Source organism: Lissotriton helveticus, chromosome 4_1, assembly GCF_964261635.1.
Source record: "Lissotriton helveticus chromosome 4_1, aLisHel1.1, whole genome shotgun sequence".
In the NCBI taxonomy this organism is placed as follows: domain Eukaryota; kingdom Metazoa; phylum Chordata; class Amphibia; order Caudata; family Salamandridae; genus Lissotriton; species Lissotriton helveticus.
This window is the reverse complement of record NC_136063.1, coordinates 1,305,578,432-1,305,601,753: the sequence shown is the minus strand read 5'-3', so window position 1 is coordinate 1,305,601,753 and position 23,322 is coordinate 1,305,578,432. Positions and strand designations below refer to the sequence as shown.

General features: G+C 45.6%; 1 protein-coding gene across 5 annotated transcripts in view; it reads left to right on the top strand.

Moving 5' to 3' along the window:
- The window catches only part of ZNF236 (zinc finger protein 236), a 1,196,152-nt gene extending 1,173,206 nt beyond the window's left edge, over positions 1 to 22,946 (top strand). For 4 of the 5 annotated variants that reach the window (XM_078687874.1, XM_078687872.1, XM_078687873.1 and 1 more), the window contains 2 exons: positions 10,769 to 10,945; positions 22,432 to 22,946. In XM_078687874.1, the coding sequence (XP_078544000.1) occupies positions 10,769 to 10,945; positions 22,432 to 22,559 (305 nt within the window). In that variant the 3' untranslated portion in view covers positions 22,560 to 22,946. Of the gene's footprint in view, positions 1 to 10,768; positions 10,946 to 22,431 lie in introns of those variants that run through there. The other variant, XM_078687875.1, reaches the window with a different exon arrangement.
- The last annotated feature ends 376 nt before the right edge of the window (positions 22,947 to 23,322 follow it).

The window sequence follows — 23,322 nt, the reverse complement described above, 5'->3', positions numbered from 1 at the left end:
TTTGGCTAGGAAGGAGCCTCCTGTTGGGCTGCGGGCCCATTCCACTCGGGCCACGGCGGCTACTACTGCCCTAGGTCGGGGAGTCCCCTTGCAGGACATCTATCAGGCAGCTACGTGGGCCTCGCTGCACACGTTTGCTAGACACTACTGCCTGGACAGCCATGTCCGGAGAGATGACTTTTTCGGCCGTTCCGTTCTCCAGGACTTTTTTGTGTGATGTTGGTTCGCAGACCCACCACCGGGGTTGGTATTGCTGGGGTATCTATTCTAAGGTAAGGAATCTAACAGTGACCTGTTTCTTTCAGATGCACAAGTTACTTACCTTCAGTAACGATATATCTGTAAGAAACAGTAGTTAGTGTTAGATTCCTTACCGCCCCACCCATCCTCCCCGTTCTGCAAACCGATATCTAGGGTTAAGGTCATCCCTTTCAGGGCCCTAGTTTCATGGCACCAGTGTCGGTCTCTGTCATGGCTCTGCATTCCTGGCGCGGAAAGCTATGTACAAGAACTGACGTCAGCGTGCGAGGGCGGCGTCCAAGTACTCCGACGTCATCCCGGCGACCACGACGACTTGACGCGGAGCCACGGACGCGGAGTCGTGGACGACGCCTACCGACGCGCAGGGGTACTGCTACGCAAAACTTTCCGGATCCAGTCTGACGCCTGGGGATATTCTAAGGTAAGGAATCCAACACTAACTACTGTTTCTTACAGATATATCGTTACCGAAGGTAAGTAACTTGTGCTTTAAGCCCTTTGGCGCCTGTCACTGGCAAATGTTGGTGTTTGACCCACACTTCGTCTGCCTCTGGTACCTCGAGCATGACAGCAAGACCTGCGTCAGTTGTCGTGCCATGAACCCCTGACATCCGTGATGTCATCAATTGTCGTTTGAGATGGCATCATTGATGTCATAAATTATGTCATAAAACATATTATGAGTGGTGTAATGTGTGAGGTCATAAGCAGTGCATGGGTGGGAACAGATTATAATTAGCTCTGCTACCTATAACTTGTGAATTTCTGTGATTGTCTTTCTTTTTTAGTGCAAAACGCTAATGTTGTCACTTACATATTTACCTAGCTATAATGTTACTTTAATCCTTGTTGTAGTTCTCAAGTTTAGGTGGAAAGCAGCTCCAGTATAGAGCACTCTCAACATCAGCGACACTCTAAATTTGCCCACCTCATATGTCTGCTTTTCTATCAAAGTCTTTAAGCATAGGATTAGCACAGTGCCATCCACACTGAAATAGAAAGGGACAAAGTATTTTGCCATTTCTACAGCAAAGTCTTTAAGCAAAGGAATAGCACAGTGCTATCCATACCGAGCTGTAAAATGGCCAAAGCTGTTTACCACTCCAGGCACAGTATTACAGCTTTGGATTGGTAAAATATCATCCAAGCCTACCTGAAATGAAAATAAGCAAGCCCTGAAACGTGTTTCTCTCACATTAGATCTCTTCAGAGAGGTGTAGCTTTGTCCAGACACAAGGGAGCACCCTGTATAAGTGAAAACAAAACCCTTTCAGGCATAGAGTGATGCATAAATTATGCAAAAAAGAAGCAGAGATCTCTGGGTAGGTCTCAAGTTTAGGTGGAGAGCTGCTCCAGTATAGAGCACTCTCAACACCAGGGACACTCTAAATTTTCTCCCCTAAAATGTCTGCTTTCTTTTTTTAGCACAATTCTATCCATGCCAAGCTGTGCTAATCCTATGCTTAAAGACTTTGCTTTAAAATTGTAAAAGACTGTTCCTTTCTCTCTCGGTGTGGATGGCACTGTGGTGCTTATCCTATGCTTAAAGACATTGATTGAAAAGCAGACATTTGAGGTGAGCAAATTTAGAGTGCTGCGGTTTAAACGTGTTACCTGTGTGTTGTAGCTACAATAAAGCCATCTCTTGGGTGAGCCCGAGCGTGCTGGAGTCTGTTCTTATGTGTTAGAAGGCATGTTGAGGAGATGTGAGTTCGCCGCCAATGTCAAATTCCGGCACGCCCTTTTGCTCAGGAGCACCATGGATATCGGAGGAAAAGGCATTGCTGTACTTTGTACAAGTGCAGAGCCCCCCCCAACCCCCAGAGAGTTGGAAAAAAGCGTACAAAATCAGCACGGCGTCATGATGGACACTGTCCGGGAGAACTTTAAGCCTCAAGTCAGTACTGTCAACAATAACTGAGAGAGCGGGAAAACGCATTCAGCCATGTAGCGGGACACTTGAACTTTGGGGCGTGAGTGGCTACTTTATTGGGAGGCATGAATTGGCTCTAAGAACGTGACAGTGCAGGTGAAAAGCTATTCAGCGATGTCGACATTCTAGATGATGCCAGTGATTTAAATGTGGAGAGCAATATGACGAAACTGAAGGAGTGCAAAGATTTATTAAAGGCACTTGAAAAGCTAATAAAGCGTGAAACATCTAAATGTTGGGAAAGCAAATCATTATCACAGTATTTGGAAGTTGGCTGCTTTCCCAGAAATTTGCGAATCCTTATTCCCCCCACTTACGAAAACACGAATCCAGACAGTTTGAGAGAGTGGGCAGAGAATAATGCCGACTCATCCTAGAGAATGCTGGCAATCCAAATCAAATATGCTGATATCGATCGGCAAATATTGCTGAAAGAGATTGAGGCACTCTCCGACCAACTAAGCAAATTACTAGATCAGGAAACCATTAAGAAGTTACTGGTTGAAATGCATGAAAGAGTGAAGAAATATCAACAAACTATAAAAGACCGTAAAGCTGTCATGTTTAGGAGGGACAAACTTGACTCCTAGAAGAGTCATATCTTCACTTTTTCAAAATCGTTTCGAAATCATTTGGCGCCAAAACTGTCACAAAGTCTGCAAGGCAATTCTGCACCGAATAATGAGGAAACCAGATCAGAAATGAGCTCTGAAGTGGAGACAGACAATGAAGATACTCGTCAGACGACAAAGGTAACTTCTGTGGAAGATGAACTTCGTTTTTACGTTGGGACAGAAATACAAATTTAAGACCCCTGAAAGGCCAAGAAAGAACTTTCTGAGGAGGCGGAAGAGGCAGGGGAAGAACTGGCGGTCAAGGAGAACAGGTCACCATCAAAGTAACCAACAAAAGGAACAAATGAGTGACGATAATGCAAGCATCAGTTTAGTAAATATATATGACCTTGAATTAAATGCAGAAGAAATGAAAACTCTTTCTTGTGGTCTATCTTATTGTACACCATAACATATAGTTTATGTTCAGAATAGACTGTTTTAAATTCATCAGAACACTAAGATTGGCAAAATATTTTAACACTGGAAGGACAGGAGCGCGGCGTAATTTAGAACTAAATGAAGACTCTGACAATCTGTTAATTTCTGATTCTAGTTTATTACGCGATCTGGAAAGACTCTCAACAGGGGACACAAGTGTAACAGCAGATGATTCTTTAATTAGGGAACCAGGTCTGCATGTATATGGAAGGTCGGAGTCACCTTTCAGACCAAGGTCAGTCTTTTTACCTGTTGTCCCAAAAGATTCTATGGATTTATTCTCTGATTTGGTGGTATAAGATTTAAAGGAGTTGTATTTCATGCAAAATTGTAAGGTATCAACAAACACATCAGAGATAGGATATAGAAATCTGGTTACAAAGTTACACTCACAACTGATATTGTAGTGAGGCAGGCAGAAAAAGGTGGTAATATATTCATTTGGCCTCTTGCCTAAATGACAGGCAATGCTATTTAAAAATTGACAAAGGTACACTCCAATACATTACTATTCAATTTAATCTGGATTTCGTTCACAGGAAATCAGTAGGGCTTATTTCAAAAGCAGAATTTAGGTTCCTCGAAGTGGAGTCACCCATTACACCAATCCTGTATCTTATACCTAAAATCATTAAAAATGTAAATGTTCCACCGGACCGTCCAATCAGATCAGCCATAGGCAGTTTATTTGAAAATACTTCAAAATATTTAGGGGACTTTTTGAAGACAATTTACGATATTGATTGGGAGGATGGCTATGTAAAGATGACTTTGGATGTCTCCTCCCTCTATACGAGCATTTCACACACAGATGGCATTAGGGCAGTGCAGTATTTCCTGAGTTCCCGGCCGCGAACCCTATATAAACACTGAACTGCTAATGAGCATGTAGGATTGGTGTTTACATAACAGCATATTTCTCTTTGGTATGGATCTTTATCAACAAATGAGGGGAACGGCCATGGGCACCTGCTTCACCCTCAGCCTAGCTTATTTGCATGTGGGCTGGTGGGGGAGGAGCAGTTGCTGATAACCCAATATGCCCAAGAGATGGCAGAGAATGTGGTCCTTTGGTCTTGCTATATTGACGTCCTATTTGTGATATGGCATGGTAGCAAGTTGTCAGCAGAGAATTTTGTGAAGAGAATTAACAGGAATTAATTGAATTTACATTTTACGTCATATCTAAGCGAGAAGGAAGTACAGTTCTTGGATCTAACGATCTATGTAGTAGATGGAAAAGTACATACTAAAACATTTTGAAAAAACACTGCAGGGAATACAATACTCCATGCGCAGAGTTTCCATCCTACTAAATTAAAGTACAGTATCCCTTATACAGAGAATTTACATATGAGGAGAAACTGTAGCTGTCTTGAACAGCTTTTCAAAGCACAGAGTGAACTGAAGGAAATATTTGAATTGCATGGCTACACCAAAGCTATCCTAGAAAAAGCTAGAAACAAAGCAAATTCAAAACCTAGGGAACAGCTAATCTTCACAGATGAAAACAGCAAAGAAGCTCTTTCTGATCAGCAAGATCAAAAATTCTGTTTCATTACTGGGTACGATATGCAGCATCAAAAGATCAGAGCCATTTTTCTCAGAAATTGGCATTTAGTGGGCAGTTATCCCATCTTTGGGCCAAAGACACAAAATAGACCTCTTATCACTTTTCACAAAGCAAAATCAATGAGGCAAGAAACATGGTCAAGTGATAGTAAGGGATTTAGACGATGCCATAAAGGCAAAGCCTGTAATTGTGGAGTCAACACCTCAGAAGTGCCCTACCCTTCATTGATAGAAAGTGGAAGATCATGAAACCTCTATACTGCAAAAGTGAGTTTGTTGTATATGCCCTAAGATGTAGCTGTCTTAAACACTATATAGGCAGCACCATTTTGTGTGCACACCTGCGTATTTTACAACAGGTCAGAGACATCTGGAATAAAGATCAGACTAACCCAGTAGCAAGACATTTTGAACAGATGCATGATAGTAAAGTAAAGGTTTTAGAATACTTTGTGTTAGACCAGGTGCCAAAAAGAATAAAGGGAGGCAATAGAGAGAAACATCTAAGACAATTAGAATCATAATATATTTTACGATTTAATTCCAAGATCGCCAGGGGTCTCCACACTGAGGAAGATTTACATGTCCACTTATGAATTTTAACCATGAAGGACATTTTATGTGACTTTGTTAGAGTTTATGGTTCTTAATCCCAATGATTTTGCCTTAGATTTTTCCTAAATCCACTCCTGCATATATTGTTTTACCTACAACGTTTTTAAAGTTTCACTTATTTACACTGCACTTTAACACTACGTTAGATCTGCTTATAATCAGTAGGAATTTCCGACATATGTAAAACAAAGGGTATTAATGGGCACTTGCCCCGTATGATGGTTTTGATTAAATTAGTAGCAATGTTGAGACATTAGACACTTATGTGACTTATGCTTGTTCTCAATGAATTGGACGATACATTGTGTTATTTATATCACAAAGAATTTTGGGAAAATAAGCACACTGGTGCAATACAATAATCCTCCAACACATGATTTGAATGTGGAGACAGCTGTCGTCAATGTAAAGGCACTTTTAATGCTTGTTGTCTTTTGGGAAAACTCCATACTGGCACAGAGTACATTTTATATAATTAGTTGTTAAGATTTATCAGCAAATATGGCACAGGACACTTTCTTTTGAGAACAACTATGGACTTGTCACTTTTATTCGCAACTTTGGCTGTGTCACTATAAGGTTGTTGAAACTTTGTGGTTGTAGAAATGGAAACAAGAATGGCTGCAAGATTGGGGTTGACAAAGACCGCTGCTACGGTTGAAACACGTTACCAGTGTGTTGTAGCCTCCATAAAGCCCTTTCTTGTGTGAGCCCGAGTGTGCTGGAACTGTTCTTATGTGTACGCAGGCACGTTGAGGCTGGATGGGTGGGCAAATGTGTGTTTGTTTGGTTTTTTTGTAAGGTGGCAAACCTCTCCAAATTGTGGATATTAAGTTTATAGTAAGATACCTGGCAGTTCCACAATCGACGGCCCGCTGCCATGAAGAGGTTGAACTTGCTATTTGGAAGACCATATCAAGCAACAACCATTTTTGTATGGCACAGAATCTGGAAAAGCTCAGCTATGTAGAGCCATCTTACACAAGACTGTCTGAAGCTGGAAAATTGCCTAGATGTCATCTGCTTTAAATACAATTTAATTTTATTTGGTTTAGTTCTCCACAGAGAACCACAAATATTCAGTACATAATATAAAATTGTAAACAGTTTTGTTAAACAGAAAGGTTTTCATTCTACTACAAAGTTAAAATAGGTTTTAAAAATGTGTATAGATTGTAGCAGACAAACTCATTTGGCGGAACTTTACATAGTATGATCAATTCCTGTACAGAGTTAATTCTACATTTTGTGTAAATTGGTCGTAAGAACCTTTTTCTTGCCTTTACCACTGTCACGTTTGGGCATGTGAGCAACAAATGTTCCAAGTCCTGCTCCCCACCATCACACAGGTTACATATAGTGCTTGATTTTTCTTTTGGTAGCCACCTATATGTAACTGTTTTTACAGGAAGTATCCCAAATCGGAGCTGCACTATCAATCTCCTGGTCCCATGCTTTAAATTAAAATTAACATACTGTTGTGTTTTCTTAAAAACTATAGATTCTACAAAATTTTTATAGAAAGACAACTTAGTGCAATGCTGAGAGTCAAGTTGAAAACTGAGTCTTGGAGTAAAATGCTTTAAAAAGAGCTTCAGCTGAGCGGTTGTCCATGACTGTAACAAATTAATATTAACATTAGATAACTTAAAAGCAGTTAAAACATTCCTTGAGAATACATGTTTCGGAGATTCTTTTTCAAATGTTTCTATTTTAAGTAGAGATCGAAGCGTTCCTTCTTCCGCATGGAAGAGGTTGTATGCCCATCTAATGATATTGGCAATTCCTCTAGCATAGGAGCTGGTTAATGAGAACTCGAGGCGGAGAGCTTGCACTGGTACAGCCTGAGACAGCTTTGTTAGCTTCCGTAAGATCTTACCTTCTTTTAGATCTAGAAAGTTCCATTGGCTTATTGGGATGTATTCAAGAGCGTATGACAGCACTGTTGGAATCTTGGCGCTGTATATTTATTTTTATTTATTTATTTTTTACATTTGTATGGCGCACAGCTACCCAACAAGGGTTTCCCAGCGCCGAAGACAGACTGAAGCGTTGGAGGAAAGGTGAACACAGGACAGGGTGGTTATTGCTGGAAAAGCCAGGTCTTCAGGTGCTGTATACCTGAAGTAGAGAAGAAAAGTGTCTTTGTCCAGTTGCAGCATATAACCGTGAAAGTGCCCCCACATGAACGTCAGATTTACGAGTCAGATTCTGAGTATGGAGCCTATTTTGTAGAGATTTGGTGAAGATTCGACCTAGATAGGTATATTCATTTGCCACTTCCAACACTTTTCCCCCTAGAGACCAGTTAAATTTGGTACTCTGTTTCTTTCCTGAAAACTGAACTATTTTTATTTTCGTGATGTTCGGTATTAAATAGTTTTCCTCCGTATAGTTGTGGAGTGCTTGGAGGCTTCTTTGCAGACCAAATGGTGTTAGGTCTAAAATGATAACATCGTCTGCGTACATCATGGTGTGGATTTTGTGGAAGGCAATTTTAGGTGGAAAATTGCATATCTGTTTAAAATATTCAGGCATGTCGCTAAGGTAAAGGGAGAACAGTAGGGGAGCAAGAAGGCATCCTTGCCTAAGGCCGTTTGGAGTCGGGATAGGGTTTGTGAGACCCTTTTCCCTCCCCATTTTGACCTGATACCAAGTCCCGGAATGTAATGATGTTATTATATGAAGTAATTTGTCCGGGATACCCATTTTGTTGAGCTTTCTCCAGAGTGTTCCTCTATCCACCCTATCGAATGCGGTGGTAAAGTCAATGAAGGCAGCATACACAACCTGGGATTTTATAGCCACGTATTTGTCTAAGATGGTTTGCAACACCGCAATATTGTCAATGACCGAGTGCTTTGGTCTAAATCCGGCTTGATATAGGGGGATTAGTCCAGAAGAAAAGGCCCAGTCCTTTAGATGGTCTAATACTGATGCTGTGAAAATCTTTCCTGTTGCATCTAAAAGGGCTATCTGCCTGTAGTTGCCAGGATAAAGCCTTGAACCCTTTTTGTGTATGGGTATTACAATGCTCCCCTTCCAAGATTTGGGTTTTTCCCCGCTGGTGAAAATATGGTTAAACAGGGGAGATAGCATCTTGCTCCATTCTTTGGGCTTGCATTGGAGGACTTTAATCGGAATTTGGTCTGGACCCGTTGCTCCCGTCGTTCTTGCCCTTTTTATAAATGCCTCAATTGACAGGGGACTTGGAGCTCCAATATTTGAAGATTTTCCTTCGGGATTTCTAGCCAAATTATTGGTTGTTTCTGAATTGGAATTTAGTTTATATAGATTGGCAAGGTAATTCTGCCGGAGGCACCGGGATAGCTTGTAATGCTTTTTTCGTGCCTGTTTCTTTAGCGATTATATTCCAATAGGCACGTTGATTGTTTTGTGTTGCCGCTATCCCCATATCTACCCAGTTTTTATCCTGTGTTATTCTCTTATTATTTTCTCTTTCTCTCCTGCGTTGATTTTTCAGTGTGTTGATTTCTCGCTGTTTGGATATTGAGTATTCTAGAAACTGCGATCTTATCAATTTATTTGATTGTTTTGTATTAGTAGCTAATTTTGGTTTATAGTATTTATTCTTTGTTGTTCCCCATTGGTTTAACTTTTCCTGTAGTTTTTGTAATACATTTTTAATAGCCATTTCGAAATTTGTTATCGGATTATTATAGTAAATTATTTGCAATAGTTGCGTTAAATCGATTATGGTGATAATTTTATTGAATGTTGCTGAATTCCATTGAATCCGTCTTTGGGACAGATTTACCAAGACTGTGCTATGAATAAACATAATATGGCTTGACGAGAGAAGTTGTGTCTTCCACTCAGTATTTGCTTGTAGGATAGCATGGTCACTGCCATGAACAAATTCAATTTTGAGATGTAAAGCTGTTCCAAACAGATCCGAGGTGCAAATCATGTAGTCCAAGAGTGAGGAGGTTCCCTTGTCTTGTGTTTGAGGCAGGAATGTTTCCTTCTACATTACTTTAAATACATTAGAACGAGTTTTGAAAGGCTTGGTGCCCCAATATTTAATTGTAATCCGGGCAGTTTATCAACTATTCCCGTAACCCAAGCTAAAGCACTTTTAAATCAAAAAGCATAAATGTCATGGGCAGGGACTAGAGTGGGAAGGTTAGAAAACACCCTCCCTCCTTCTGACACGGTTTAGTCTCTAAAGTTCTAAACCGTACACTTTGTTAGCCTTCCCAGTAAAAGGCACGTGGTTTTAGTCTCTCCCTCGTAGTCATTGTGAAACCCCAGCAGAACAAAGCACTATACACTTAAACTTTTTTGTACATTTTACACTGCACAAAGAAGGCTGTTTCTTCGGCCAAAACTACGAGCACTAGAAACCATATCTCATATTGTGGCCTTTGCATATCTGCACTGCTTGGGAAATTAAACTATTGTTCATGCTGTTTTAAATTACATATTAAGTGCTATAAAGGTACGATTAAGGTACGATTTTATTATTGAACGCTTTTGTCATCATACTGAAGCCTTTTAATACTTGTTTTTAATGATTTAACAAAATTTTCTCATTTCATGAAGTAAGTTTTATTGGTCTTCTAGTTGTGACTTTTATGGCTCAGTGGAGCTGAATACATTATTTTTGATAATGGTATATGTAGCATTCGCTAGCATGACATTAATAGATTTTTTTATGGTGTCAAATTAATAATATAGATTTACTTAGTCTATTACTTGCAATGGGTATTTAAACTAGTTGCATATATGCAGATTTCGATAAGATGGGGTCGGAGGAAAAGAATGCTGACTATTGAAGAAAGAGCCATGACTTTTATGTGCATGTTATTTTAGCCCCACGACAGAGCTGGCTTTTTAGTTTATCGGCATTTACCCTGTGGCCTGGGGCCATTGCAGGGCTAGTTTCTGAATGCTTGGGACTGCTGTTGTATCCTCAGTCACTTTTCCCAAAAGTTAAACCAATGGGGAACAACAAAGAATAAATACTCCCAGTGATTAATTGTAGATGCCACATGTGGCTTCAACAGAAATAGGGGTGGGAAGAGATCAGAGATCAGAAAAGGAATTGAGAGGGGATGGGAAGAAGAAAGAGAATGATAGATGGATGGATGGAAAAATAGCATGGAGAGGAAAGAGACGTATCTGGTTTGAACACCTTTGCCAGGACTTCTTTTAGTTCCCCAGTCCGGCCCTGTTTAGCATGTTTTGCTTGCTCGCTTCCTTACAAGTCTTAACACATTTTTGTAGTATTTTTAAGCATCGCATGTTAGGTAATCTAGTAATGCTGCCAAGAAGTGATAGAAAGTCAGATTCTTATTTCTTTTTTTAGGCGAAAGACCATTTCAGTGTCATCTATGTGAAAAAGCCTTTAACCAGAAGAGTGCGCTGCAGGTGCATATGAAAATGCACACGGGAGAGAGGCCTTATGAATGTGACTTTTGTTCAATGAGATTTACACAGAAAAGCAATATGAAACTCCATATGTTTAGAGCTCATGGCTATCCTGGTAAGTGACAAATATTCTAAATGTTAATGTTTTTATGAATCAATTCAAAGTCAGGGCACAGTTATTTTTAGAAGCCCTCCATACGATTATACAGATTAAAATGTCCAAACAACTGTTTAAACACGTACGTATTCCCCATTCACAGGTCTTTTTTGTACCCAGTTGTAGTATCTCTAGTTAGCACACCTGAAATCATAAAATATATCTAACATTTTAGAACTGTTAATTGCACTTGAGAGGTGGAAAAATCCACTATGGTCATTTTTATGTTGGGAGCAGGGAAGGGTTTTTTGCTAGTAGCCATGCAAAATGCACTGAACAGCTACAGACCCATGCATTTAAGAATTTTCACAAGCATTCTTTATAACCAGCCCCTCTCCAGTTGCGCCTCAAAAAGGGTGTATTAATGTTGTTTCTAGATTGTCCATCTGAAAGAAACGGGTTATATTAGATTCCTTACCTTAGAATATCCCCAGGCGTCAGACTGCATAGCAGTACCCTTGCGCATCGGTAGGCGTCGTCTGCGGCTCCGCATCCGTCGTCGGCGCCGGGATGATGGAGTACTTAGATGCCGCCCTCGCGCGCTGACGTCAGTTCCTACTTTTTACGCGCCAGCAAGCGCCGATCCGGGAACAGTGGTACCCTTAGTCAATTTTTAACTAAACTTTTTCGATCATTTTTCGAAGTCGAATGACTCCAACGGTGCCGGTAGGGATGCCCGGGTTTAAGCCCTGCGTCGACTGCAACCGACTGATATCGGTTACCGACCCCCATCGCCGGTGTCTTCATTGCCTGGAGCCCGACCACGATGACAAGTCGTGCCCCGACTGCCGGGACTTCGAAGGCTAGGCGGGAGCGGTCCCGGAAGCGCCTTGAGCTCCGGCAGTCGGCCCCGCGCCGTTCGAGGTCCCGGTCCGGAAGGAGGTCGAGGGACCAGTCGCGGGGCCGGAGTTATCACGGCTCGGAGGATCGACACCTCTCCTCGAGCTCCAAGTCCTCAGGTAAGAGGCACAAGAAGTCGAAGAAGCGACATCGCTCTTCCGACTCCCCCCGACGCTCGCGTGACGCGGCCGGGGGTTCGGGCAGCACCGCCCACACGGCTCCGCCGGAGCCGCAGGCATCGCGGTCTGCTCCATACCCGCCGGTCCCTGGGCAGAACACGACGCCGGAGAAGATTGAAGCCTTCCTCATGGCCATGAGGTCGCTCTCTCTCTGTCGGGTTCCGCGGCGCCTTCGGGCCAAGCGGCCCCGACTGGGAGCCCAAGCGGGCCGGGTGCTTCGGACCAGGCGCCGTCGGGTGCTTCGGGCCCTGGCGCCGTCGGCGACTTCGGTCCCGGCGCCGCAAGGTTCTGCTGGATCCGGGTCGTCGCCGGTCGACCTTACGTCCTCGCCGGCGCCGGCCCCTAGGGTGTCGCCCCCGGCACCGTCCACGGACAATGTCGTCCCCGTTCCTCCCCCCTCGACCCGGTTCCGGCACCGGAGCGGCGTCGATCCACGCCGCTTTCGACGCCGATGGGAGATTTCTTCTTCGATGAGCCGGCCCCATCATTTGACCCTGAGTACCAGGAGATGGGTGGCGAGCCGGATTGGGAGGGGTCTGAGGACCCTCTGGCACGTGAGTGCCAGTCTTATCAGGACTGGGCAGGTGAGCTAGGGGATGCCAGTGGTTTGGCCACCTCACCAGACACTGGTTTTGTCTCCCCTCCTACCGTGGCTACGAAGGAGGGGGCTGCCTATAGTGTGGTGTTGATGCGGGCAGCCAAGGCTTTATCCCTTGAACTCCCCGTCGCGGCTGTGAGGACTAACCTCCTTACTGAGGTCCTTAAACCGCAAGCAAGCTCTTCATAGCCCCTGTTGCCGTTTAATGAGGCCTTGTCTGACGTTCTTCTGAGTACCTGGTCCAGGCCCGCTACAGGTCCCCCTATAGATAGGAACGTGACCAGACGCCACCGCCCGGCCCCGGGCGACCCTTGCTTCCTGTCTACCCACCCCACTCCCGAGAGCCTGGTCATACAGGCCTCTAACTCCCAGACCGCATTCCTAACGGCTCCCGCCGATCGGGAATCCAAGAGGTACGAACAGTATGGCAAAAAGATGTTCTCCTCCCTGAGTTTGGGATTGCGGTCCGTTAACACCGCGTGCCTCTTGGGCCGTTATACCCACTCTCTGTGGGACACAGTCGCGGATGTGCTGCCACAATGTCCGGAGGAGGCCCGGACTAAACTCGCCCAAGCCCTTGCGGAGGGTCGAGATGCGGCACGGTACTCCATCCGATGTGGGCTGGATACAACGGACTCGCTGGGTAGAGCGATGGCAACGACGGTGGCGATTCGTCGCCACGCCTGGCTGAGGTCCGCCAACTTTTCGGCTGATGTCCAAAACATCCTTATGGACATGCCGTTTGATGGCCGTCGCCTCTTTGGCGACAAGGCGGACAGTGCGCTTGAGCGCTTTAGGGACTCCAGGGCTACGGCCAAGTCCTTGGGCCTGTCGGCCCCGCGCCAGCAATCTGCTGCCTTTCGCCCCTTTCATGGCCAAGGAAGGGGCGTCCCCACACGTCCTTCCAGCCACGGGCCGCAGACTAACATCCAGCGCGGTGGCGGACGTGGTAACCGCCGTGGCGGTGCCCGGGGAAATCGGCGAGGCCAGTTCACATCTACCCCTGCAGCATCCGCCTCAAAGCCCTCCTAGTCTGAGCTTTCAGGCCCACGTGACGCCAGTGGGGGCCAGGGTTCGCCATCACCTCCTCCACTGGCGCAACATCACATCGGACAGGTGGGTGCTGCAAATTGTCCAAAGGTGCTACTCCCTCCCCTTCGAGGTGACCCCTCCAGCCATGCCACCGCAGTACCACCGCATGTCGGGGGATCACTTGAATCTTCTGCGAGAGGAAGTTGCGGCCCTCTTGGCCCCCTTGGCCATCAAGCGCGTTCCTGGGCCAGAAGTAGGGTTTCTGGTTACCAAGAAGTGCAAAGGGGGCCTACGTCCTATCTTGGACCTGCGGAACGTCAACGGCTTCCTCCGGAAGGAGAAGTTCAAGATGCTGACACTGGCTCAGGTCTTAGCTGCCCTGGACCCGGGAGACTGGATGGTAGCATTGGACTTGCAGGACGCTTATTTTCACATCCCCGTCCTGCCGGCGTTACCTGCGGTTCACGTTAGGCCACGAGCACTTTCAGTTTACCGTGCTTCCCTTCGGCCTTACCAGCGCCCCACGGGTGTTCACGAAAGTGATGGCGGTGGTCGCAGCTCATCTACGCATGTTAGGGGTTTCAGTCTTCCCTTACCTCGACGGCTGGTTGTTGAAGGCGGGCTCGCCCCAGGCAGTCGTCAGCCACCTCCAGTTTACGGCCGACCTCCTGCACCTGCTGGGGTTCTCCATCAATGTACCGAAGTCGCACCTGTGTCCCTCTCAGAAGCTCCTCTTCATCGGAGCGGTTCTAGACTCGGCGCAGTTTCGGGTTTATCCTCCCGAACAGCGGGTTCGGGATATTCAGGCTCTGATTCCGATCTTTCAGCCGTTATCCCGAGTCTCGGTCAGGTTGACGCTGCGGCTTCTGGGGCTGATGGCCTCCTGCATCTTTCTGGTGTATCACGCCCGGTGGTGGATGTGGGCTCTGCAGTGGGACCTGAAGTTTCAGTGGGCCCAGCATCAGGGCAACCTGTCTGACCATGTCTTGATCTCGGAGGGCACTGCACGACAGTTGCAGTGGTGGCTCACGGACCGCGATTGGGTCAGCGGCAGATCCCTCTCCCTACCCCAACCGGAGCATTTAGTTGTAATGGACGCCTGGGGGGGGCCACATGGGAGAGGCGGAGATCAGAAGCCTCTGGTCTCCGGCGAGTCCCGGCTCCACATAAACTTTCTGGAGCTGCGGGCGATCCGGCTTCCACTGAAGGCATTCCTCCCCTCTGTCCGGGGGGAGTGTAGTGCAGGTGTTCACGGACAACACCACCGCCATGTGGTTCTGCAACAATCGGGGCAGGGTGGGGTCATAGACCCTATGCCAGGAGGCTCTGCGCCTCTGTCAGTGGCTGGAACATCAGGGCGTGACCCTGGTGGTTCAACACCTGGCAGGTTCCCTGAACGCCAGGGCGGACGAACTCAGCCATCGGTGCATGATGCATCACGAATGGCATCTGAACTCGGACGTGGCGCAAGGCCTCTTTCAGCAGTGGGGAGAGCCTTGGTTAGATCTTTTCGCCACAGAAGAGAACGCGCAATGTCATCAGTTCTGCGCGTTGGAATTTCCAAGGCGGCACTCGCTCGGAGACGCTTTTCGTCGCGAGTGGAGCTGCGGTCTGTTGTACGCCTTTCCGCCTATACCACTTCTGCCCAGAGTGTTGAAGAAGATCAGGCGCGACCGGGCCCAAGTTATCCTTGTGGCTCCGGACTGGGCACGAAGATATTGGTATCCAGAGCTACTCAGCATGTCTGTCGATCCCTCGATTCGTCTGCCTCTTCAGGAGGACCTTCTGTCGCAGCAGCAGGGGACGGTCCTCCACCCAAACCTGTCCAGTCTCCACCTCCATGCTTGGAGATTGAGCGGCGACAGTTGAGGCCATTTGTCTTGCCTCCTGAAGTTTGTAATGTGATTTTGGCAGCCAGGCGTCCCTCCACAAAGTCGGTATACAGGTGGAACAGATTTGTGGCATGGTGCACAGCAAAGGCTGTGGATCCACTCTCTGCCCCCCTTTCTGAGGTTCTCCTCTTCCTTCTTTCTCTTGCCCAGCAGGGCTCTGCTCTGGGCACTATCAAGGGCTACCTTTCTGCCCTTTCCGCCTTCTTGAGACTACCTGATCAGCCTTCTTTGTTCAAGTCCCTGATTGTTAATAGATTATTGAAGGGCATCACTCATATGTTTCCCCCTGTTCCTTTCGTGATGCCCCAGTGGGACTTGAACCTGGTTCTAACTTACCTGATGTGTGCTCCTTTTGAGCCGCTTCATAATTGTCCTCTCCATCTTCTTACTCTTAAGACGGCTTTCCTGGTTCCCATCACCTCTGCCAGGAGAGAGAGTGAGCTCCAGGCTCTTTCCTCTAAACCTCCTTTCCTTTCTGTCCATCCGGACAAGGTTGTGTTGCGGACAAGACCCTCTTTCCTGCCCAAGGTAGTCACAGCCTTCCACATCGGGCAGTCCATCACCTTGCCCACCTTCTTTCGGCCTCCGCATCCCTCTAAAGAGGAAGAGCGGCTCCACCGTCTGGACCCTAAACATGCGCTGTCATACTATCTGGATCGCACACGCCAGTTCCAGGTGGATGACCAACTCTTCGTTGGTTACGTGGGCGCTAAGAAAGGGCGGACCATCTCTCGGTCGGTCGTGTTGTGCATCAAGGCATGCTACTCTCTGGCTAAGAAGGAGCCTCCTGTTGGGCTGAGGGCCCATTCCACTCGGGCCACGTCGGCTACTACTGCCCTGGGCCGGGGAGTCCCCTTGCAGGACATCTGTCAGGCAGCTACGTGGGCCTTGCTGCACACGTTCGCAAGACACTACTGCCTGGACAGCCAAGTCCGGAGGAATGGCTTCTTTGGCCGTTCCGTCCTCCAGGACTTTATGGTGTGAATATTGGTTCGCAGACCCACCATCGGGGTTGGTATTGCTGGGGTATCTATTCTAAGGTAAGGAATCTAATACTAACCTGTTTCTTTCAGATGCACAAGTTACTTACCTTCGGTAACAATATATCTGTAAGAAACAGTAGTTAGTATTAGATTCCTTAGCGCCCCACCCATCCTCCCTGTTCTGCGAACCGATATCTAGGGTTAAAGTCATCCCCTTTCAGGGCCCTAGTTTTTCTGGCACCAGTGTTGGTTTTTATCATGGCTCTGCGTTTCTGGCGCGGAAAAGCTGTGTATAAGAACTGACGTCAGCGCACGAGGGCGGCGTCTAAGTACTCCGGCGACGTCATCCCGACGCCAACGAAGGACGCGGAGCCGCAGACGACGCCTACCGACGCGCAAGGGTACTGCTACGCAAAAGTTTCTGGATCCAGTCTGACGCCTGGGGATATTCTAAGGTAAGGAATCTAATACTAACTACTGTTTCTTACAGATATATCGTTACCGAAGGTAAGTAACTTGTGCGATATGGCTATGGAACCTTATTGTGGAATACACTCACATATACTGTCTTGGGTCCAGTCAGTATTGTTTACTTAACCTTAGCTCAACGCTGGGTAGCTGTGGCTGCAAACAGTAAGGCTTGGCATAGGAACTTAGTGTGAGGCATTTAACAGCACCAAACAACAACATGAGAAAATCACACACCAATAAAAAGAAGCAACAGCAATGAAAAAAATTGGAAGGTATTTTCATGAATTTTTAGAGACGTTGATCATCAAAACCCACCGGAGTATTCCGGAGACAAAGATTTTAGCCATGTTTATCCCTTTTAAATGCAACTGCAAACAAACATTGGTCAAGAAGAAGTTTGTAAACTTTTTGAAAGTTTGGAAAAGTTGGTGCGGGTACTCTGGCCCAAGTTGGGTGACCAAATCCAACATGGACGAGGTCTAGGGGCCAGTATGGATGCTTTGGACAGTTAACTGGCCATCAAAGTGTTTTTAAAGCTAGTTCTAAACTCTACAACATGACTGCAATAGAAGTGAATGGTGTGGTCCTGATGCTGAGGGATGCAGGCAAAGAGGCTCAATAGGATGCTCCAGTTGTGGTGCCGTCGATAGGGTGTCTTGGTGGTGGTTTCTCAGACCATGGGCATCATGGAGTGACTTTGGCCACTGAGATTAGGGTCCCTCGAAGTCCTCTACTTTGTAGTAGTCTGGCAGTCAATGCTGCACTACTGGTCTCGCAGCACTGCGGTTAAATGCTTACTCTTCAGTGGGGGCTGGTGTTCCTTAGGTGCAACGAATCAGGACTTTGACAGCACTCCTGGGACCGGCAGAGTCTGTGCAAGTTTTGCTAGCTCAGATATTCTCTTTGTGGTGCCCGGCGGCGGCAAAACGTCTGCAGTGGCTACCAACTTGTCCATTTGGGGTCTTTCAGCTCGTTGTCCTGTAGCAGGTTCCTGTAGATCAGCAGACTGATCCTTGGAGTCACTGCTTTTGGTAAAGGCAGGAAATTGACTTTTCCCCAGGTCAGGAGCCAAAGGCTCTGTCCCAGTTTCACTAGCCCAATAGTACAGCAGGGGCAGTCCTCTCAGTGGTGTAGCCACTCTTTGTGCGGGTCAAGGCTAGCAGGGCAGTCCTTTCTTCTTCTCTAGTGTGAACTGAGGCGCTGGGTGCCAGGGGTGCCCTACTTGTCTCAGGAAAGTGCCCTGTGGGGACCATTTGGTCACTAACCAATCGTCTACTGGCACCCCCTCCTCTCTAGTGATGACGTTTTTGTAATGTGTGGCATCTGTCTATCCCAGGCTACTCCATTCTTGCCCCCTCCAAGGCAGCACAACCCTTCCTCGGTCGTCAAGAGCAGGGTAGCCCACCCTGGAGGTGTGGCTACCCTACCAGTGGGTCACACGCCCATGGGAAAACCGTTTTGGGCACTGGTTTCCCCTTCCTTGGCTCTGTCTCCTAAGTATCTGGAGGAACAAAAGGCATCCGGCTCAGGGATGTTGTCCAGCCACAGCAGCCCTTAAAACGTGGCTTCACCTTAGAATTCTGCCTTTTGGGCTAACACCCTGAGTCGCTTTCTGGGAGAAGAGGTAACGCCTTGCTCTGTGGCAACTGCTTTTGTTCCTGGGTATGGGAGTTATTCACACATTTCTCCAGGTGGTTAGAAACCCATCTGGTTGTCAGTGCGTTTGTGAGGTCACTGGACTAGCTGGAGTGCAGAGTGACTATTTTCTAAAAGTTGCTTAACTTTAATAGTAACTTTAAATCTGACCTGAGCATCTGGTTGGATTTTATCTCACAATTAATTTTATACCTTACTCAACGTAGTTAGATGGTCCGATTGAGCAGTTAGCCGGACCGGGGTGCCAGCCGTTAACCCTGTGTTAGTCAATGTGGCTCCTAACGCTTCGACAGCAAACCGACAATTTGGAAGTGTTGCTTTTAAGACATCTAGAAAATCATATGTCTTACTTGGTAATATATAGCTCCCTGCCATAGGACTCTCCAGACCTTCATTAGGGGAAAATTAAATACATATAACTTAAGGTAAGTGGTGGTATTGCCATTGGGTGAAATGGCAAAGTCGGACCGGCAGTGTCACACACTTCCCTGTCAGTCTGTAGTCCATTTTGTCTCTGTTACATGCTTGGTGGCACACAGAGTCCTGCAGCCCTGGATGAACACTCTGTGTTAGATGCCTTGGGCACGTAGATACCATATCCCAGGGACTTATAAGTAAGTTAGTGCTTGCCAAATGGGGTTATCCAATTCGACTTAACTTGGTATTGGTTTGAAGCACTGGTACTGAGATCTGATTAGCAGGCCTCCTTGTGCCCTCAGAGTTGAAAATCCAGCAGCATCAATCCCAAAAATGTGGGAGAGAACATGCAAGAAAAAAATAATTTCTTAGAGTTGCCAAACGTTTATTGGAGTCTTTGAATGCCAGGACGGACGAGCTCTGCAGATCCAGTCAACAGACCATGAGGGCACCTTCTTCCAAGGGTGGTGCGCAACATCTGTGACCAGTGAGACGTGCCCTGACTGGATCTTCTGACCACCACAAAAAATGCACACTATTTAAACTACTGCAACGTAAAGTTTCCATTAATAGAGTCCCTTGAGGATGCTGTTCTGTGGAGCACAGATTATGTATGAGTTCTGATGCCTCAAGCTCTGAGAAAGATCAGAAACCACCAGTCATCTTAGTGACATCAGATTGAGCATGAAATTGTAATATTTTAACCTGCTGAGCCTGTGCACTTGCACCTGTTTCTCCTGGAGGACCCCCTGTCTCAGCAACAGAGCAGGGTACTGCACCCAAACCTTCACAGTCCAAATCTCCATTCATAGAGATTGGCCAGTGACAACTGATCAATTTCGACTTAACAGCTTAAGTGGTGGATGTTAACCTTTCAGCTAGACTCTCCTTGACTAATTCTATGTAGTAGCGGCATTGGGATACATTTGTGGCCTGGTATTGCGAATGTCAGATAGATCCGACATCAGAACTATTCCTTCTTTCCCTAAATTCAAAAGTCAGCTCAAAATCCTGTTCCTTGATCGCTCCTTAACTATCAGATAGGATCACCCTGGAATGTCCTAAGAGATTCTGCTCCCCGCCCGGACGGGGATGGCCAAAATCCATGTAATGGATTTCTCCCTCTTCCTCCTACTGTGACTCGCACCTTGAATGTCTCTTTGCACTTTGCTATGCTCTGTTTGCTTTCTTTTTGCACCGCCTTGTAATTATGTGAAGCGCTCCGATACCTCGCGATCTAGCTAGCGCTATACAAAACTTCTTAAATAAAAAATAAATAAACTAAGTAATCAGACGTTCCACTATTTGTTTTATCTTTGGCTCAACAAGGCTTTGCTGTGGGTACAGTTCAAATTTGTATGCCTGCTCTTTTGGTTGTTTCATGATTGCCTGGGTGACCCTCTTTATTCAAGTCACTTGTTATGAGGTTCTTAAAAGGCTGGTCCTCCTGTGTCTGATGTGCACACCATTTAAGGCTATGCACAGTTGTTCTCTATGGCTCGTCTCCATCAAGACTTATTTTCATCACTTGATAAATTGGTGTTGAGAACCTGGACTTTCTTGCTGCTAAAGGTGGGTATTCCCTTTCCCATGGGTCAATCAATCATCACCCTGGATGCATGTTTCTCTCCTCCACATGCCTGAAAGCAGGAGGACAGTCTAAATTGCCTAGACCTGAGGAGAGCCCACAGTTTATACATCGAGTGCACAAACGAATATTGTGTGGATTACCAGCTGTTAGTGGGCTTTGCTGATACTTAGAAAGAAAAGTTGGTGCAGTGTAGAAAGAGACCTGGTCCTGGTGGATTTTCCTATGTTTGAAGATATACTATGCCCTGGTCAAAGTTGAAGCACCTGAGGATCTTCATGCTCATTCTTCCCGAGCATTTGTGCTTGCATTCACCAAGCACTTCTGCTAAGACAGTCAGTTCTGCTGAGAAGGATGTTTTGCCCTCTCATTTGTTCTTCAAGACTATTTGGTTTGAGTCGCCTTATCTAATATCCCACCTTTTGGGAGGTACTACAAGGGTATCTTTTCTAAAGGTGAGGAGATCAGAAGAACAAGTAACTTGCCTTCGGTTGTGCTCTTTCTGGTGGATACTCGATCACTATTCACAAATAAAGGGGCAAAGGGCTTTTATACATGAGGTCCAGCACAGTTGCCCATATGCAATATGAAAATTAAAGTTGTGCTGTTCCTAAATGATCTAGAATTTAGCAATATACTCAATTAGACCACAAATTCCTCATCACCTTCCCATTCTGTTGAGTGGATGCCTGTATCGGGGAAAAAGGCCCAACGGTTCAGCACACTGTCTCCTCCAGTTTGCCATGATTAGGCCACATCTGAGGGTGCAGTGGAGTTCAAAACAAAACTGACGTCGCTGCACAGTAGTGGCACCTAGATACGACTGCGCTTTCACTTTCAAAGCAGTGTGCAAGGCCATTGCTTAGTCCCCTGGCACCACCGGTGCCACTCGTGAGCAACTGCTTTAAAAATCCAGATCCAGTCTGGTGCCTGAAATAGTTTTATTGTGAGTTTTTGCAATAGTGTTTATTAGTTTTCTGTTTGATACACACAATCCCAAAAGCAATGGGAGCTATACATAAATGCCTGAAATTATTGTTAAGGTGAGTGAAGAGTGTGCAGTTAGAGTATCCACTTTAAAGAGTGGTGTCAAAGGTCAGTAACGTGTTCGATTTGTATCATCTTGATGCCAACCAGCAGAGATTAATGGTATGTGCAGCCCAATCCCGTAATCTCCGCTGTATCCACTTGTCACGTTTTGCCACCAGGCTTCAATTGAGTTTCTAACATCATCAAAGTATACAAAAGGATATTTAGCTTAGCACACATTTAAAAACGCTAAGAATGGCATGCTTTGCTCTAACAGTAAACAGCAGTCCTTGCCTCCGCAGATTGAAGAGGTTTAAAATAAAAACTGGCCAGCGTGAAAATGATGCTAGACATCTGAAATAAGACCTAATTTCCAGTATGTACCAATGGCTCAGGCAATTTAAATAATGTATGTTTATGTGCTCAGGTTAGTATTCGTTTCTTTTATCCAGTGCATCGGATTTTAGAGGTTTACCAAAATCGCCATCCTTGCAGGCCTGGCCACACCCCCTTATCACTTTGAACTCGCCATTAGTTATAATCCGCTCGCTGAAAAGTATCGCAATTCGCTATTTTTATACAGCAGGGCAAGCCAGTTAACCATCGTAGACACCTGCTAATAAACTACATTTATGGGCTCAGGAAAGACAAATGAAAGCAGCTCAAAATATTTTCTAGTTACCGTGTAAAATGCCAGAATGTCTTCATTACAGCCTTTAATTCGTTCCAATACCAAATTTGTTTTTTCTTTTTCCTTAGATAAGGTTACTGCCCCTCCAGAAGACGATGAGGAACGAGAAGACATCAGTCAAGCTCTTAACTTGGAAGAAGTCGTGCAGGAACCCTCGAATGACTGGCAGTGTGGCTTAGCAAGCGTCTTCCGGTGACTTGCCTCCTAAACTATTCAGGCCTAGAACTTCTGAACAATGAAAACTCGTGGATTTGTAACTTCTAAGGAATATCCAAACAGTCATCGTTTTGTGAGCTTATAATATTCCGAGAAAAGGCAATATTTCACCGGAAATGGATTGCCTACAAATCAGCGCCTCAGGTATTGCTACAGGCAGTTTGTTTCTGACCTACGAACAATTGATCTGGTTGTGAAGAATAAAAGCATCTTGGAATCAGTGGAATGCGATCGCCTAATATCAAGAACAGACAACCATCAAAGCTTCTGATTACTAACTGCAACTTTTTATATATTTTTAATACAAAAGACTAGAAAAATGTTATTTACCAAAAATGTACATGCTATGGATAAAGTTTATAATGCACATTGACATATCTGTGTATTTTTTGTTCATTTTTAAAGTTTCAGTTTTATCCCAGGTGGATGACAACAAAAGAAACACCCAAACTTACTTTATGATATCCGGAATTTGGCGGGAAATGGGGAGAGTCCCCGTTTTTAGAAAGTGATCTACCGGCATGTGATGATCAAACGTGTCGTTTTCTACCAGATTGAAGTGAACATGTAAAAAGAATTGAAGTACACACAAACTGTGGCATGTCATTGCACTTCCCAGATGCACATATGTACTTTTTGATAGTTGGTCGAATTGTGGAAATCCGAAGCCATATGTTAAATGTAAATAGCGCTCTAAAAGTGCGCCTTAGAATATTACTGCATGGCACTGGTCATTTGCAAAG